Source organism: Chlorocebus sabaeus, chromosome 24, assembly GCF_047675955.1.
Source record: "Chlorocebus sabaeus isolate Y175 chromosome 24, mChlSab1.0.hap1, whole genome shotgun sequence".
In the NCBI taxonomy this organism is placed as follows: Eukaryota; Metazoa; Chordata; class Mammalia; order Primates; family Cercopithecidae; genus Chlorocebus; species Chlorocebus sabaeus.
This window is the reverse complement of record NC_132927.1, coordinates 76,595,607-76,612,996: the sequence shown is the minus strand read 5'-3', so window position 1 is coordinate 76,612,996 and position 17,390 is coordinate 76,595,607. Positions and strand designations below refer to the sequence as shown.

Here is a 17,390-nt window from a genome sequence, read left to right as displayed (position 1 = left end):
ACATGAGGCCGACCTGGGCACACCAGGGGAGGGACTTGACTCCCAGGCATGAAGGAAGTGCCACTCAGCTGCCAGCACTTTGAGAAGGCACAGGTCCCCCCTGTAACCCAAGCTGTACTGACTGGCAGGGGACAGAATGGGGGGAATACTGTCCCCCCCACACCTGTGCTATCTTCATTAGCCATGGGCAGGCAGTATGCACATGCTGGCCTCGCCTCACAAAACCCATGTATGGAAATGGAAACGGGGTGGGGGTGACCATGGACATGCTGGCTTGTTCGCAGGATTCCAGGCATCTATGTAGCAGTTTTGCACATGGCAGTGCAACTTCTGCTCTGAATTAAAATATCAACAGCCTTAGAGAGGGTCAGTTTCTCACCAACTGAAATCTCAAAATTTTAAAATCACCTAGATTTATCTCTGAACTAAACGTTTTAAATTTCAGTTTTTATCATTATCTTCCCTATTAAATGCAATGGTTAAGTGGCTTAATCTATAATTAACTAAGTTATAAAACAGTTGTTCCTGGCTGGGTGCAGTAGCTCACATCTGTAATCCCAGCACTTTGGGAGGCTGGGTTGGGAGGATCGCCTGAGGTCAGGAGTTCGAGACCAGCCTGGTCAACATGGAGAAACCCAGTCTCTACTAAAAATACAACAATTAGCCAGGCGTGGTGGCACATCCCAGCTACTTGGGAGGCTGAGGGAGGAGAACTGCTTGAATCTGGGAGGCAGAGGTTGCAGTGAGCCAAGATCACGCATTGCACTCCAGCCTGGGCGACACAGCAACACTTCACCTCAAACAAACAAACAAAAAACCCCACAACAACTGTTACTCCTATGTAATAGCATTAATATCTAGGGAAAAAATATATGGTACTGTGCCCAAATCTGTCAATACTGAAATGTTTTTTAATTATATATAGTGAAAAAGGCCAAAGTAAACACTGGCATCAAAGCAACTGATTAAGATTATTCAAAACATAGTTGAAGCTGAGTGTCTATAGTCCCAGCTACTCAGGAATTTGAGGCAAGAAGATAGTCTGAGCCTAGGAATTTAAGGCCAGCCTAGGCAACAAGGCAAGGCCCCATCTCTAATTTAAAAAGCAACAACTAAAAAACTCCCAGATGCAGAGTTCTCTTAACACATTAAACAGCTAAGCATATTCATTCAGGTTAAATATAGAAGAAACTGGCAGGGTGCAGTGGCTCATGCCTGTAATCCCAGCACTTTTGGGAGGCTGAGGCAAGCGGATCATGAGGTCAGGAGATCGAGACCATCCTGGCTAACACGGTGAAACCCTGTCTCTACTAAAAATACAAAAAATTAGCCGGGCATGGCCGCAGGCGCCTGTAGTCCCAGCTACTCTGGAAGTTGAGGCAGGAGCATGGTGTGAACCGGGGAGGCGGAGCTTGCAGTGAGCCACTGCACTCCAGCCTGGGTGACACAGCAAGACTCCGCCTGAAAAATAAACAAATAAATAAAGAAGAAACTAAACATTTGTATGAGAATTAAAAATTTAGGAAAAAATAAAGAGGTCAGGCGCGGTGGCTCACACCCATAATCCCATCACTCTGGAAAGCTGAGGCAAGAGTATTGCTGGAGCCCAGGAGTTTGAGACCAGTCTGGGCAACGTAAGGAGACCCCATGTCTGAAAAAAATTAAAACATTAGCCTGTGGTCCCAGCTGCTTGGAAGGTTGAGGTGGGAGGATTGCTTCAGCCTGGGAGGTTGAGGCCCACTGCACTCTAGCCTGGGTGAAAGAATGAGACCGTCTCAAAAAAAAAAGTGGGGGATGTCGGGGGGCAGGTAGGTCGGTAATCCCAACACTTTGGGAGGCCGAGGTGGGTGAATCGCCTGAGATCAGGAGTTCAAGACCAGCTTGGGCAACATGGCGAAACCTCGTCTCTACCAAAAATACAAAAAAATTAGCTGGGCATGGTGGCAGGTGCTACTTCGAAGGCAAAGGTTGCAGTGAGCCAAGATCTCTCCACTGCACTCAAACCTGGGTGACACAGTGAGACCCCCATCTCAAAAAAAAAAAAAAAAAAAGCCAATCTCTTAAGGATCCCATAAGGCCTAAAACTACTAAAAAACTATTAGATTCCTATGCTGATATTACATTCAAAAGATGCCTGCCAGAGTGTTGTTACTGTGGGAAATTAAAGGAAGATGGCATGCAAGCAAAAGAAACCCATTTGGTTTCCAGAAATATGGTGACTCCCACCAATTTTTTTTTTTTTTTTGACACAGTGTCTCACTCTCATCCAGGCTGGAGTACAGTGGTGTAATCACCGCTGACTTGCAGCCTCAATTTCCCAGGCTCAGGTGATCCTCCCACCTCAACCTACCAAGTAGCTGGGACTGACTACAGGCATGTGCCACCACGACTAATTTTTTTTTTTCTGTTTATTTTTTATTTTTTTTTCTTCCCAAAGCGGAGTCTCACTATATTGCCGAGGTTCGTCTAGAACTCCTGGGCTCAAGTGATCCTCCTGCCTTGGCCTCCCAGAGTTCTGGGACTACAGGTGTGAGCCACTGCACCCAGCCTGATTTTTTTGTTTTTTACACCAAGAGGGTCTAAGAGGTAACTAGACCCTCAGGGAATACCCTGTATGTACAACTATTTTTATAAGGACTTCAAGTAACTCAGCTTGGAGCTTATGCAAAACTGTTACTTCACGGTTCATTCCAAACTAAAGGGCTATTTTAGTGAAACTATAGTGTGGTTAAAATCTTCATGCCTAGGATCAAACGAGATCAAGTACATGAAAGCAGTAATGCTGCCCACCATGCTCAACCCGTATGTACACATACATACAGATTTATCCAACAATTAACCCACTTTCATTTCTCCACGTTATGGAATTATAGTGACTATATCATGTCATTTCAGTTCTGAAAATGAAATCATTTTCAGAATTTGAACTTGGGAAATGCAGTTATCCATAAGCTCTTTAGCTTCTCTTTAGTAATAATTCCAAATCACAAGGAAAAGGGGGATAGTTTACCACAAAACACGCCTGACAAACAGACAATCCTATGTTACTGCCATCAAATATTTATAACCACCTTTATGCACAGCATACTCTACCACACTAACTAGACAACCAACGCATTAAAGAAATGGACATTATAGCCAGGAGTGGTGGTGGGCACCTGTAATCCCAGCTACTTGGGAGGCCGATACATGAGAATCGCTTGAACCCAGGAGGTGAAGGTTGCAGTAAGCCAAGATCATGACACTGCACTCCAGTCTGGGCGACAGAGCAAGACTCTGTATCAAATTAAAAAAAAAAAAAAAAAAAAAAAAAGAAATGGATGTGGAAAACAACCCCAAACTGTGCCACCTTAAAAGCAGCCACTTGGCTGAGGGCAGTGGCTCACGCCTGTAATCCCAGCACTTTGGGAGGCCGAGGCAGGCGGATCACAAATTCAGGAGCTCGAGACCGTCCTGGCTAACACGGTGAAACTCTGTCTCTATTAAAAATACAAAAAATTAGCCGGGCGTGCTGGCGGGCGCCTGTAGTCCCATCTACTCGGGAGGCTGAGGCAGGAGAATGGCATGAGCCAGGGAGGCGGAGCTTGCAGTGAGCAGAGATCTCGCCACTGCACTCCAGCCCCTGGGCAACAGAGCGAGACTCTGTCTAAACAAACAAACAAACAAACAAACAAAAAAAAACACTTGCACAGGGGAAGTAATGACTTTTAAAATGCTCACTTAATTGTAAATTGACTTCCATCAGTCAAGCCCCTCAGATTTTCTCTCCTAACTGGCTGACTTAATACACAGCACTTCAGCACGCAAAGCTATACACTACACCAAGTTCTCTGGATGTGGAAAAGTGGACCAGTAATTTGTTAAGATAAAATGCAGAACATATAAAAATATGTTGGTTTTCTAAATTACTCTAATTCCACACACTATGAGAAAAAAAATAAATTTATTTTTAAGTGGTTAATGTATCTTTACCTAAATATCTAATTTCAAATCATATTCTGAATTCTGCAAATTAATCAATAACTAAAACCCCCATCCCTTACTCACTGTTAATAACAACAAAAAAATGCCCCCCTCCTTTTTCTTTTCTTTTCTTTTTTTTTTTGGAGACAGAGTCTCGCTCTGTCGCCCAGGCTGGAGTGTAGTGGTGCAATCTCGGCTCACTGTTAACCTCTGCTTCCTGGGTTCAACCGATTCTCCTGCCTCAGCCTCCCAAGTAGCTGGGATTACAGGCGTCCACCACCAAGCCCAGCTAATTTTTGTATTTTTAGTAGAGACGGGGTTTCACTAGGATGGCCAGCTGGTCTCGAACTCTTGACATCAAGTGATCCGCCAGCCTCAGCCTCCCAAAGTGCTGGGATTGATTACAGGCGTGAGCCACCGCGCCCCGCCAAAACCATGACTTTCAGTTCCAACATGATCAGTGTGTAATCTCTTGAGCTACCAAAATACATGGAAGTTATCTTTTGATAACCATTAAGTACTAAAGTATTCATGTTTCATTTAAACACAGTTTCTGCTAAACTCAAACTACTATGAGTTCTACAACGCACTGTCGATGCAAGACAGCGCCTGTTAGCACTTCCTATTAGATTTTGACAGCTCCTACGTCCCTTTGCTCAGGCCTCTTTCAATCACAGATCCTTCCAGCTGTAGTTGTCTCACCTGGAGGCTTTCACCAGATACAAACAAACTAGCTTTTTCAGTCCAGCGTTTTCATTTCTGTTTCATTCATTCCTCCGAATTTTAACGATCTTTTAATACTCAAAGGTCACCATATTTTGAGTCTCCATTCAGTTCTGAGAATTTATGAAATAGCTTTAAAGTAATTATAAAGGAAGGGACTCCACCGCTTATACGGAGTACTAAACGTAACCATCACAGGCATTAGATTAACTACGATGGCAGGATTATTATCAGTCTATTTAGCATCTCAGCAATTCAGCTAGGTAGCATATGAATATACTAATATAATATCCTAAAAACCAGCATTGAATAATTGCCTTTGTGAAGTAAAAACAAAGATTTTACACATGCAGATAGGATCCTTTTGCCGTAGATGGGTTTTCCGGCCTTCGTTAAAACTAGTATTAAAACAGTAAAACAAAACCCAAAAAAACCCGCTTTCTAGAATCTTTCTTTTCGTGGGGAAAATAGATACCTTTCTACAAAGTAAAAAGTATAGAGGCTTAAAATTAAACTACCCGATTTTATTTACGGGCAAATGTCCACAGTTGAGTAACCCAACCTACTCACAAAGAGCTAAATACTTGAGGGAGGGAAAAAAAAAAAAAGCTTTCCCAAAACGTAAGTGACTAAGAATTATCCGCTAAGATTCACAGGCCCTTCCCACTAGGTACCGCAGGAAGACTAAAGGGCCAGGAATTCGCTGGCAACGGCGGTGACAGGCTACGACTGACGCTCGGAGCCCGCACACGCGAGCCCTACGTGCAGCCCCAAGTCCCGCCCCGCAGCAAACGACGCCTCGGGCCAGCGTGACCGCCCGGGCAGGGTCCAGCCCGGCGCTGGGTGGGCGGGGAGCAAGGAGGCCGGAGGCGCCCACGCGTGCCACGACCCCCCTTCTGGAAGGTGCCTCCCGGGAGCAGTTGGGAGTCCGGGGAAGTTGAGGCCGGGCGGGGCAAGAGCCCGCGGCGCCCTCCAGCGGCCGGCGGGGTAACGGCAGCGCCGGGAGGGGGCGCGCGTCCCGGAGGCAGCAATCCCTGGCCCGCGAAGCCGCGGCGCAGCCCGGCCAACGCCCGCCCGCCTCCCGCCCGGGCCGGGGGCGCGCGGCTGCCGCCACAACGGGCCGGCGGGCGCGCCCGTTGATGCGGGCGCCGGGGAGCGAGCGCGCCGGCCCCTCCCCCGGCCGTCCCCGCCCCGCGCGGCGCTTCCCCCTCTCGGAGAAACTACGCCATTGCGGCCTAGCCGGGCGGCGCCGGCCCCTCCCCCCGCGGCCCGCCGCCATCTTCGCGGCCCGCCGCCGGCCGCCGCCGCCGCCGCCGCGCCCCCGCCGCCGCACGGCCCGCCATCTTTTGGGGCCGCCATACTTGCCCTGGCGAAGAAGATGGCGGCGCCCATCACACACATAAAACATGGCTTCCCTTCAAAACAAAAACATCCCGGGGCCGGGGCGCGCGGCCGGCGCTCACCTGAGGACCACATGGTGACCGAGAACTCGCCCTCCAGGGTCTTGATCTGCACCTGCTTCTGCTCCCACTTCTTGTTGCCCGGGTCGGCGCCGCCGCCGCCTGCCGCGCCGGCCCCGCCGCTGAGGTAACTCTTCTTGCCGCTCTTCTTGCCGCCGCCCTTCTTGACGCGGCCGCCGCCCGACGACGAGGAGCCGCCGCCGCCGCTCTTGCCGGCCGCCGCCACGGTGACCAGCGTCTGCTCAATGTAGTCGTCGTCGCCGCCGGCCGGCGCGGGCACCGGGATGAGGATCTGATCTTCGAAGCCGTCCTCGGCGCGCAGCCCGTCCGAGTCGTCGCCGCCCACCACCTCCTCGCGCGTCTGCACCAGGATCACCTCCTGGTGGTGGTGCACCTGGGTCGGGTCGTCGGTGACCAGCGGCTGCAGCGCGATCATGGGCGGGTGGTGGTGGTGGTGATGGTGGTGGTGGTGGTGGCCGGCGTGCCCGTGGCCGCCCCCGCCGCCGTGGTCGCCGCCGCCGCCGTCCTCGTCGTCTTCGTCCTCCTCCTCCTCCTCGCCCACCACTGTGGTCTCGATGGTCTCCACCGGGATGGTCTCCACCTCGATCTCGTGCAGCTCCACGATCTCGGCCGGCATCTCCGAGCCGTCCGTGGCGATGTAGAGGGTGTCGCCCGAGGCCATGGCTGAGAGCTCCGCCGCCACGGCCGCGGCGGCCTCGGCTCCTCGGCTGCGGGCGGGCGGGCGAGGAGGCGGCCGGCCGTGGGGAAGGAAGGCAGAGGGAGGAAGGCGGCGAGCGGGCGGGGGGAGAGGGGGCGGGCGGCGGGGGAAGGGGCGGGCGCGGCGGCCGCGGCGGCGGCGGGGCTTCCCCGCCTCCCTCGCCTCGGTGCGCCCCGCACTCGCTCGGCCGCTGCTCGTCCCGGCTCCCCGCCTCGCCTCGCCGCAACCGCCCGCCCTGGCCGCGCCTCCTCCCGCCCTCCGGGCCGGCGCTCCGCTTCCCCCTTCCTCCTGCGCCTCCGCCTCCTTCCACACAAATACCAACTCCTCAACCCGAGCCCAGATCTCGCCGCCGCCGCCGCCGCCACACTCTGCTCGGGCCCGGCCTCGCGAGACTTCCGCGCTGGCCTCAGCCCGCCCCGCCTCGCTGCCACTCGCCCGCTCGCCCTCTCGATTCTCCCTCTCGGCCAATCGATCTATCCGCTGGCCTCCGCGGCCCCGCCTACTCGCCGGGCTCCTCCCGGATTGGGGCCGGTGGGACCGGGGGCGGGGCGGCTCGCACGCGCGCAGGCTGGCCCGCGGCGCGTGACGTCAGCGCGCCGCCGCCGCCGCCGCCTCCCGCCGCTCGGAGTCGCGCGACTCCCGCCCTTAGCGGTGCTACAGCCACAAAACACGCCGCCTCGGGCCGGGGCCGCACTCGGGAGCGGGGCGTCGCCGCTGCAGCCGCCGCCTTGGGAGCCGGTGAGCGGTCCGCGCGGCCCCGGGCACCACGGGGGCGGGAGCCTGAGGAGAAGGGAGGGAGGGGCCGGCCAGGCGCCGGGTTGAGGCAGGTGGGCGGCCCGGGGGCCGAGCGGGGAGCGGCCGGCGCGTGCAGGGCGGCCCAGTCGCCCCAATAAAGTCTGCTTTGATGAGAAACGCCTGTGCTTCCTTTTTCGCGTCGGGCGGCGTTTGCTCTTGGCGCCTGGCTTCGGGCGAGCGATGGCCGCGGGGTGAGTGTGGAGGGCCGAACGGACAAAGACGGGCGACGCGGGCAGCGTCCCGCATCTCGCCGCGAGCTCCCGGCTGGGTGCGGGGCCGAGCGCGGGGTCGGCGCGAGCTCGGCGGAAGCGCCCGCGGAGCCCCTGGGCCACCGTTGGGAGGATGTCCGTTATTCTTTTGTGACCCGCGGAAACCTGAGACGCAGCCGTTGGGTGCCTGTTTCCCCGTAGATCTTAGAACTACAGGGTCCTGGCGGCTTTCTAAATTTCCTCCTGAGCTTCCCCTTCTTCGCTCTCCAACCAGCCATTGTTTTCCTTGCCCACCATTTCCCCCTATTTGTACTCCTCCTTACGCCCACCAGGTTTTGCATTTGTCTGGTTGAAAAGTCCAAAGTTTTTCGGCATGTCCTCCATTATACCTGCAACAGAGCATAGATTTATTTATTTTATTTTGTGGCACGGATTAGCGGCGAGTTAAACCTTCCTCAATGAGGTATACTGCAGCGAAGTGTTTTTGCTCTTATCTGTCCTTTTGGTCGACCTGACAGTTTGCCTTAAAGCAAAACAAAGATTTCCTGATTTTTAAGGAAACTATGACAATTGAAGATTTGGACAGGTGTGTCTTTGTTGTACTCGTTTGGCCGATTAACGCCTTTGTGAATTTGTTCAACTTGAATATTCTCAGCATTTACTGTTTTGTAATAGTGTTCATGCAGTTGAGGCCCATGATTATTCTGAACTGTACGCAATACATTAATCTTAGGCTCAACTTGTTAAAACAGGTAGACTAGGCCGGGCGCGGTGGCTCAAGCCTGTAATCCCAGCACTTTGGGAGGCCGAGATGGGCGGATCACGAGGTCAGGAGATCAAGACCATCCTGGCTAACACAGTGAAACCCCGTCTCTACTAAAAAATACAAAAACCTAGCCGGGCGAGGTGGCGGGCGCCTGTAGTCCCAGCTACTCGGGAGGCTGAGGCAGGAGAACGGCGTGAACCCGGGAGGCGGAGCCTGCAGTGAGCCGAGATCCGGCCACTGTACTCCAGCCTGGGCGGCAGAGCGAGACTCCGTCTCAAAAAAAAAAAAAAAAAAAAAAAAAAAAACAGGTAGACTATACATTCTCATTGAAAGGCGACTTTGTAAATCCTAGTCCCTTCTTATTGCTAAATGGTATTGCACTTGATTTTTGAGAATATTAGTGGAAGGAGTGACAAATTAGATCGTTTTCTCTTTGAATCTGAGCTTTGAAACCTGAATAATTCCCCTTGGAGTACTGCACCCACACAGTTTGGAAAAGTCAAATCTGTTGAATTAAGTCATTTCTGGCTTTATAGCTTATAAACTCTGCATAAATATTTCATGAATGAAAACCAGTTGTGGGAGAACTTTTACATGTCTTAATGCTTTGTAAATTTCACTTTCCCCACTCTCTAGTGATTGATGGGGAAATGGCATTGCAAGTAGTTGATACATCCCCATAAACACCAATTGTCAGAGCAAGAGAAATGAGGTAATTACCCATTAAGCATCCTGGCTTCTGAGCTGTAGATCTGTAGATGTTCACATTCAAGTGGAGAAAGCGAAAAAGGATTCCAAGCTGTGAGGAATGCTGGCAGGTCAGAAAGCGCTAAGATGCTCCTGAAGGCCATCCTAGTACCTGCTCCGGAAAATAGCTTTTTAAACTTGCCCCATAGGAGGTTGCCTGTTAGGCAACCTCTAGTGGGAGATATTTCTAGTGGGAGATATTTCTCTAGTGGGAGATATTCTTATCTTCCACTGTTTAACTGTGGAGTATCTTATGACTAGACATGCAAAGATAATGTGTTGTGTGACTCGCCTGCTTGCACTTGCTAAAGGTAAAAATTATTTTAAAAGGACAAGTCAAATTGCGGTTTCAGAATCATGGAATTCTAAAAGTGAGGATAGGCTGGGCGTGGTGGCTCACGCCTGTAATCCCAACACTTTGGGAGGCTGATGTGGGTGGATTACCTGAGGTCAGGAGTTCCAGGCCAGCCTGGCCAACATGGTGAAACCCCATCTCTACTAAAAATACAAAAATAAGCTGGGCATGGTGGTGCACGCCTGTAGTCTCTGCTACTTAGGAGGCTGAGGCAGGAGAATTGCTTGAAACCAGGAGGCCGAGGTTGCAATGAGAGGAGATTGCTCCACTGCACTCCAGTCTGGGTGAGAGTGAGACTCTGTCTCAAAAAAATAGTAATAAAAGGCCGGGTGTGGTGACTCAAGCCTGTAATCTCAGCACTTTGGGAGGCCGAAGTGGGTGGATCACGAGGTCAGGAGATCAAGACCATCCTGGATAACACGGTGAATACTAAAAATTAGCCAGGCGTGGTGGCAGGCACCTGTAGTCCCAGCTACTGGGGAGGCTGAGGCAGGAGAATGGCGTCAAACTGGGAGGTGGAGCTTGCAGTGAGCCGAGATCCCGCCACTGCACTCCAGCCTGGGCAACAGAGCGAGACTCTGCCTCAAAAAAAAAAAAAAAAAAAAAGTAATAAAAGTGAGGATAATTTAACTGCTGTGTTTTTTTGTTTTTGTTTTTCTGAGGCAGTGTCTAGCTTTGTCTTCCAGGCTAGAGTACAGTGGCACAGTCATAGCTTACTGCAGCCTTGAATTCCTGGATTCAAACAATCCTCCCACTTCAGCCTCTCAAAGAACTAAGGACTACAGGTGCGCCACCGCATGGCCAGCTAATTAAAAAAATATTTTTTTAATTATTAATTTTTTTTTGGATATCAGGTCTTAAGGGCTCTGTTGCCCAGGCTGGTCTCCTGCCTTGGCCTCCCAAAGTGCTGGAGTGTACCTAGCCTCCCTACTTTTATTCCGTTCTGTTTGTACAAAATGCATTGGGATTCCCTCTGAACTCCTAGAGTCCTTTTATTTTGGTAATAATTATTGTCTCTCAACACCTATTTGAGCAAAGGCCATGGTTGTGTCTGTCAGCTCAATGCCTTGTACATGAAGTGATGCCGTGTATATGAAGCTTGCTTTTTTTTTTTTGGAGCTGGAGCTTTGCTCTGTCGCCCAGACTGGAGTGCAGTGGTGTAATCTCGGCTCATTGCAACCTCCACCTCCAGGGTTGAAGCGATTCTCTTGCCTCAGTCTCCCAAGTAGCCAGGACCATAGGCCCACGCCACCACACCTGGCTAATATTTGTATTTTTATTGGAGACGGGGTCTTGCCATGGGTGGCCAGACTGGTCTTGAACTCCTGACCTCAAATGATCTGCCCACCTCAGCCTCCCAAAAATGCTGGGATTACGGGAGTAAGCCACCACGCCTGGTGATCGCTTGCTTTTTGTTTCATGCAAGAAGATGAAGTTTAAAGCACCACGTCAGAGGGAAATTCTGTGTGGTACTGCTTGACCTTGACCCCATCCCCCAGACAGAGTCTTGCTCTGTCACCCAGGCTGGAGTGCGGTGGTGTGATCTCAGCTCACTGCAAGCTTCGCCTCCCAGGTTCACGCCATTCTGCTGCCTCAGCCTCCCGAGTAGCTGGGACTACAGGCGCCCGCCACCACGCCCGGCTAATTTTTTATATTTTTAGTAGAGACAGGGTTTCACCGTGTTAGCCAGGATGGTATCGATCTCCTGACCTCATGATCCGCCCACCTCGGCCTCCCAAAGTGCTGGGATTACAGGTGTGAGCCACCACACCCAGCCTGCTTGACCATTTCTTGGTCACTGCAACCTGCATCTTCTGGGCTCAAGTGATTCTCAGTGTGGTGAGCCGAGATCACGCCATTGCACTGCACTCCAGCCTGGGCAACAAGAGCAAAACTCCGTCTCAAAAAAAAGAAGAAGAAATTGAACATCAAGAACTATGGAAGAAATAATACTAGATATATCACAACAGTTGTGCAAAGCTTTCTAGAATCTCCAAGAAATCAGAGCTCACTAATGGCTGAGGAGATGCAGTGACAAATATTCTACAAGGAATATTCTGTTGACTACCTTCTCAGCACAGCAGCAGGACAAAGATGTGGACTGTTAGCTGACAACTCCTTTACCATCTCCTCACCTCCCTCATTTCCCATTCATTCATTTTCTAAACTTTCATTAAATACTCAAACTTGGGTTCAAGGAAGGAGGGTGAGGGTTGAGAGTAATCAGAATAATAAAGGCTATTAAGAAATGCTGATACCGCTCCTTCCTTGCCTACTCCAGACAGTGTCTTCTCCTTTATTGATTACAGAGAGGCTATTAAATCTGATTCAGCTATATCTCTAACAGATTGGGATTGATTCAAGTCATGAACTCATGCTAAATAATTTTCCTTAATACAACTAATTTGGCTGCCTCATGAAATTGCTTTTTGGTTCTAATGTTTAGTTCTTTTGCAGTTCCTTCAAGTAGAAAGGAAATAGGTGCTCTGCATCAGTTACAGTATTGAGACTGTTAGAGCCAGATGGGACATCTAGTCCAGACTTCATTTTGCAGACAAGGAAACCACCTAACAGAGGAGACGTGCTCAAGGTCACATGGCAGTGTGGTAAAAAGGTAGTGATTGAGGTGAAAAGCGAGAGCTTGACTTTCCTGCCTTTTGTGAGACTGCAAAACCTATGTAAGTTTCAGAAGTGTGATCCTGTTCCAATTCACATTCACGCCCAGTTTTCAATGAAATGTATACAAAAATCAGAATGAAAATTTTTGTGCATGCATCTAAATTAGTTACCCCTAGTTTGGATCCAAGTTAAATGAAAAACTAGGTATGTACATGTTCTTAACTGTCTAAACTACAGATACCCTTCTTGGTTGTGGAATCTTTGAAACCTGAGCTATTAAAGGGATACTTTTCCCACCAAATCAATTCATATATTAGATTTGGAGTTTAAATTATGGTGAAATACCCTGTGTTTGTTCTTCTTTTTTTAGACAGGGTCTCGCTGTGTCACCCATGCTGGAATGCAGTGGTATGATCTCTGCTTTCTGCAACCTCTGTCTTCTGGGCTCAAGTGATTCTCCCAACTCAGCCTCCTGAGTAGCTGGGACTATAGGTGCATATCACCATGCCCTGATAATTTTTTTATTTTTAGTAGAGTTGGGGTTTCACCATGTTGCCCAGGCTGGTCTCGAACTCCTAAACTCAAGCAATCCACCTGCCTTGGCCTCCCAAAGTGCTGGGATTACAGGCATGAGCCACTGTGCCCGACCCCTGACTATATACTATATATGTTTATATGGGAGTTTTTTGGTTTGTTTTTTTGAGATGAAGTCTCGCTCTGCCACCCAGGCTGGAGTACAGTGGCGCAATCTTGGTTCACTACAACCTCTGCCTCCCGGGTTCAAGCAATTCTCCTGCCTCAGCCTCCCAAGTAGCTGGGATTACAGGCACGCACCACCACGCCCTGCTATTTCGTTTTTATTTTTAGTAGAGACAGGGTTTCATCATGTTGGCCAGACTGGTCTTGAACTCCTGACATCAAATGATCCACTGGCCTTGGCCTCCCAAAGTGCTGGGATTACAGGCGCCAGCCACCACACCCAGCCTCCTAACTAACTATATGTTAATAGGTGAACTCTCACATCTATAAAGCTGATACCCGCCGGGCGCGGTGGCTCAAGCCTGTAATCCCAGCACTTTGGGAGGCCGAGACGGGCGAATCACGAGGTCAGAAGATCGAGACCATCCTGGCTAACACGGTGAAACCCCGTCTCTACTAAAACTACAAAAAAACTAGCCAGGCGAGGTGGTGGGCGCCTGTAGTCCCAGCTACTTGGGAGGCTGAGGCAGGAGAATGGCATGAACCCGGGAGGCGGAGCTTGCAGTGAGCTGAGATCCGGCCACTGCACTCCAGCCCCGGCGACAGAGCGAGACTCTGTCTCAAAAAAAAAAAAAAAAAAAAAACTGATACCCTTCATTTTATGTCCTTTTATAAGATCTTAGCCAAATTCTTTTTCTTAGGCCAAGTGGTTTATTACAATGATTGAACCTGATTATTGCCCATAAATGTAAAGAAAGTTGACATCTTTAGTAACAGATTAGCCTCTGCTTTTCTCTGCTTTGCTAGTATAACGTCCCTCCAGAAAAGAAGCTAAATCAACTTACTTGTACTGCAGTTGCTCCTACTGCCTGCCCATCCCAACAAATACGGAATATGCAATTAAACAGAAGAATGAGTTGAACTTTTTTTTTTTTTTGGAGACAGTTTCACTCATCGCCCAGGCTGGAGTGCAGTGGCAGGATCTCAGTTCACTGTAGCCTTGACCTCCCCAGCTTAAGCGAGCCTCCCTCCTCAGCCCCCCTATAGCTTGGACTACAGGCATGCACCATCACGCCCGGCTATTTTTTGTAGAGACAGAGTTTTGCCAAGTTTCCCAGGCTGGTCTTGAACTCCTAAGCTCAAGGGATCTGCTCGTATGAGCCTCCCAGAGTGCTGGGATTACAGGCGTGAGCCTGGCCAATCTTTAATCCATGGGAGCTTTGATAGCCACACTTGTTTTCACAGAAGCAGATTTATTGCAGTGTGGAAAATGCAGGAAGTTGATTCAGGTATTTGTGTGCATGAGGCAGGCAGGTGAGCATGGTGGAGTGGGAAGAGCTTATGTGATTTGGGAGTTAACTTGTCCTCTCTATGAAACTGGGCAGTAACCTTTCTGATAGGAATTTTTTTCTGTTTGTCAGAAAGGAGTGACGCCCCACAGGGAGTTAGGTGAGACCAGCTGTTCAGTCACCATTTACCTCGCACTTGCAGTGCAAGGTCCGAAGGATAGATAGAACTGTGAACAAGAACAAGACAAGCACGCCTGTCTTCACCAAGTCTACAGGCCAGAGGGAGTTCAGCTGTGAACAGGTAGTTCACAAATACATATCTACAATTTTTTATTTTTTATTTATTATTTTTTTGAGACAGAGTCTCACTCTGTTGCCCATGCTGGAGTGCTGTGGCATAATCTCAGCTCACTGCAACCTCTGCCTCCCGGGTTCAAGCAATTCTTCTGCCTCAGCCTCCTGAGTAGCTGGAACTACAGTCACACGCCATCATACCCGACTGATTTTTTTGTGTTTTTAGTAGAGACGGGGTTTTACCATGTTGGCCAGGCCGGTCTCGAACTCCTGACCTCAAGTGATCCGCCTGCCTCGGCCTCCCAAAGTGCTAGGATTACAGGCATGATCCACCACGCCCAGCCCATACCTAATATTCATTTATAGAAGTCCTACAAAGAAGTGAGAGTTTAGGGACAGAGAATCTAGCCTAGCCTAGCAAGGTAAAGGCCTTTATGAGAAAGGGACATTTCAACTGTGACTTGAAAGTTGAACAGAACATGAAGTGCCCATCCCAATGTTTGGCTTTTTTTTTTTAGTGTTAATATCTGTGTGAAACAGGAGTAGATAAAATAAATCAGGTGATAGATCTGTAAATATTTGGAATAAACCCAGAGCACTCAGTATAAAAGGGCTATATTTAGCCTTGGAAAATCAACAAATTAGTTCAGTGAAACTGCTACTGAGGATGGCTGAGGTTTTCCTCAGCACTTTATTAACATTAGGTCCTACTTTTTAATTTTTACTTGTTTTTTATAGGCCATTTCTTCTTCCAAGTTCCCTTTGAACTTGGGGGTCGATAGTGGAAACTGTTTTGGAGTTCTGGGCCTTGGAAGGTAGACCAGCTGCCAAGGAAATTAGAAAGGTACTTAGCTGCAAAACTGGTAAATGGGAAGAACAGAACGTGGAGTCATACCAATTTGGGTTCAGGTCCTGGTTCTGCCATTTATTATCTGTATAACTATCAGAAAAACTTATAACTAATCAACTCATCATTTTTTCAGCTGTAAAAGAGGAATAAGCTGTGTGCAGTGGCTCACACCTGTAATCCCAGCTCTTTAGGAGACCGAGGTGGGCAGATCACTTGAGGCCAGGAGATTGAGACAAGTCTGGCCAACATGGCGAAACCCCGTCTCTACTAAAAATACAAAAAAATTAGCTGGGCGTGGTGGCACATGCCTGTAGTCCCAGCTACTTGGGAGGCTGAGGCAGGAGAATCGCTCATACCCAAGAGACAGAGGTTGCAGTGAGCCAAAATCACGCCCCCGCATTCCAGCCTGGGTGACAGAATGAGACCCTGTCTCAAAAAATAAATAAGCAAATAAAACAGGAATAATAATACCAGTCTTCAGGGGTTATAGAAATCTATAAGGGAGGCCGGGCACGGTGGCTCAAGCCTGTAATCCCAGCACTTTGGGAGGCCGAGACGGGCGGATCACGAGGTCAGAAGATCGAGACCATCCTGGCTAACACGGTGAAACCCCGTCTCTACTAAAACTACAAAAAAACTAGCCGGGCGAGGTGGCAGGCGCCTGTAGTCCCAGCTACTCGGGAGGCTGAGGCAGGAGAATGGCATGAACCCGGGAGGCGGAGCTTGCAGTGAGCTGAGATCCGGCCACTGCACTCCAGCCTGGGCGACAGAGCGAGACTCTGTCTCAAAAAAAAAAAAAAAAAAAAGAAATCTGTAAGGGTAAGTAAAATACCTGAATCAGGTGTGCAAATTAAGGAAGAGGGCACAGTGTTTGTACTCCCCAGGACTGGTTCTGTTTCCTTACCCTTGTTGTTCCTAGGTGAACTGGCTTGGCCACTCACATCTCAGCATCTGTGTTTGTTCTTTGCATTCAGGCACTGCTGACTTCAAGACTAATGCTTGTAGACAGGACCCAGTGTTCACTTAGTTTCTTAAGGTAGATGAGGACACACTGCTAGCCAGACCCCTTTGTGTTTTTTTAAGAGATTTGCTGTATTAGTGATAAGTTTTTAATGTCTGAGCAAGGTGAATTACTATTAAAAATGGAACAAATGATCTGTTTTAGTGTGTTCTGTGACAGTCAATTTCTCAACGTTGGAGTTCCTTTTGGAAGTGTTTCTATGTCTATGATCCAGCTGTTGGGGTCTGATGGGTATTTTTTACTTTGTGACGCAGAGGTGCTTTGGCCAGAGAGGGTAAACCCAAGAAGACTTCACAAGGGCATTTTCATGATGGGGGTTCATCAGCTGCCCTCAGGCACAGAGCAGCCTAGAAGTGGTGAGACAAGGAAAGAGGAAGACACCTCAGTCTTTTCTACGTTCCAGCAAACCGCATTCCTTTCTTTGCACTTCATATTATCTGTTGCTTCATCCCTGGGGCTCCTGCCTTGGCTATCTTAACTGCTTTTTCATTTTTCTCCATTTTCTCGCTTCTAGCTTTTCCTCCTCTTGCCACTCACCTTGTTCTGCATGATCTCCTGGGTTGTCTGATCCATTTTTGTGGCATTAACTGCCACTTACATGCTGACCCTTTTTTTTTTTTTTTTTTTTTTACTTTTTCCTTTTTTTACTTATGTTTTGTTTGTATTGATGAAGTCTCACTATGTTGCCCAGGTCGGTCTCCAACTCCTAAGCTCAAGCAATCCTCCCACCTCAGCCTCCCAGAGTGCTGGGATTACAGGTGTGAGCCTCCGTGTCTGGTCATGCTGACCGTTCTTAAACCTGTCTAGTCTGGAGTATTTCCAGAGCTCTCAATCCATGTCCCACTGTTCTAGTTCACCAGACTCAGTGTCCCACAGGCATCT

At 49.4% G+C, this 17,390-nt stretch overlaps 1 protein-coding gene across 1 annotated transcript in view; it reads right to left on the bottom strand.

Annotated features, from left to right (window-relative positions):
• Window positions 1–7,430, bottom strand: part of YY1 (YY1 transcription factor) — a 40,834-nt gene extending 33,404 nt beyond the window's left edge. Inside the window, exon 1 of the mRNA XM_007987835.3 lies at window positions 6,150–7,430. Within this exon, the coding sequence (XP_007986026.2) occupies window positions 6,150–6,828 (679 nt within the window). The 5' untranslated portion in view covers window positions 6,829–7,430. The remainder of the gene's footprint in view (window positions 1–6,149) is intronic.
• Window positions 7,431–17,390: the final 9,960 nt, after the last annotated feature.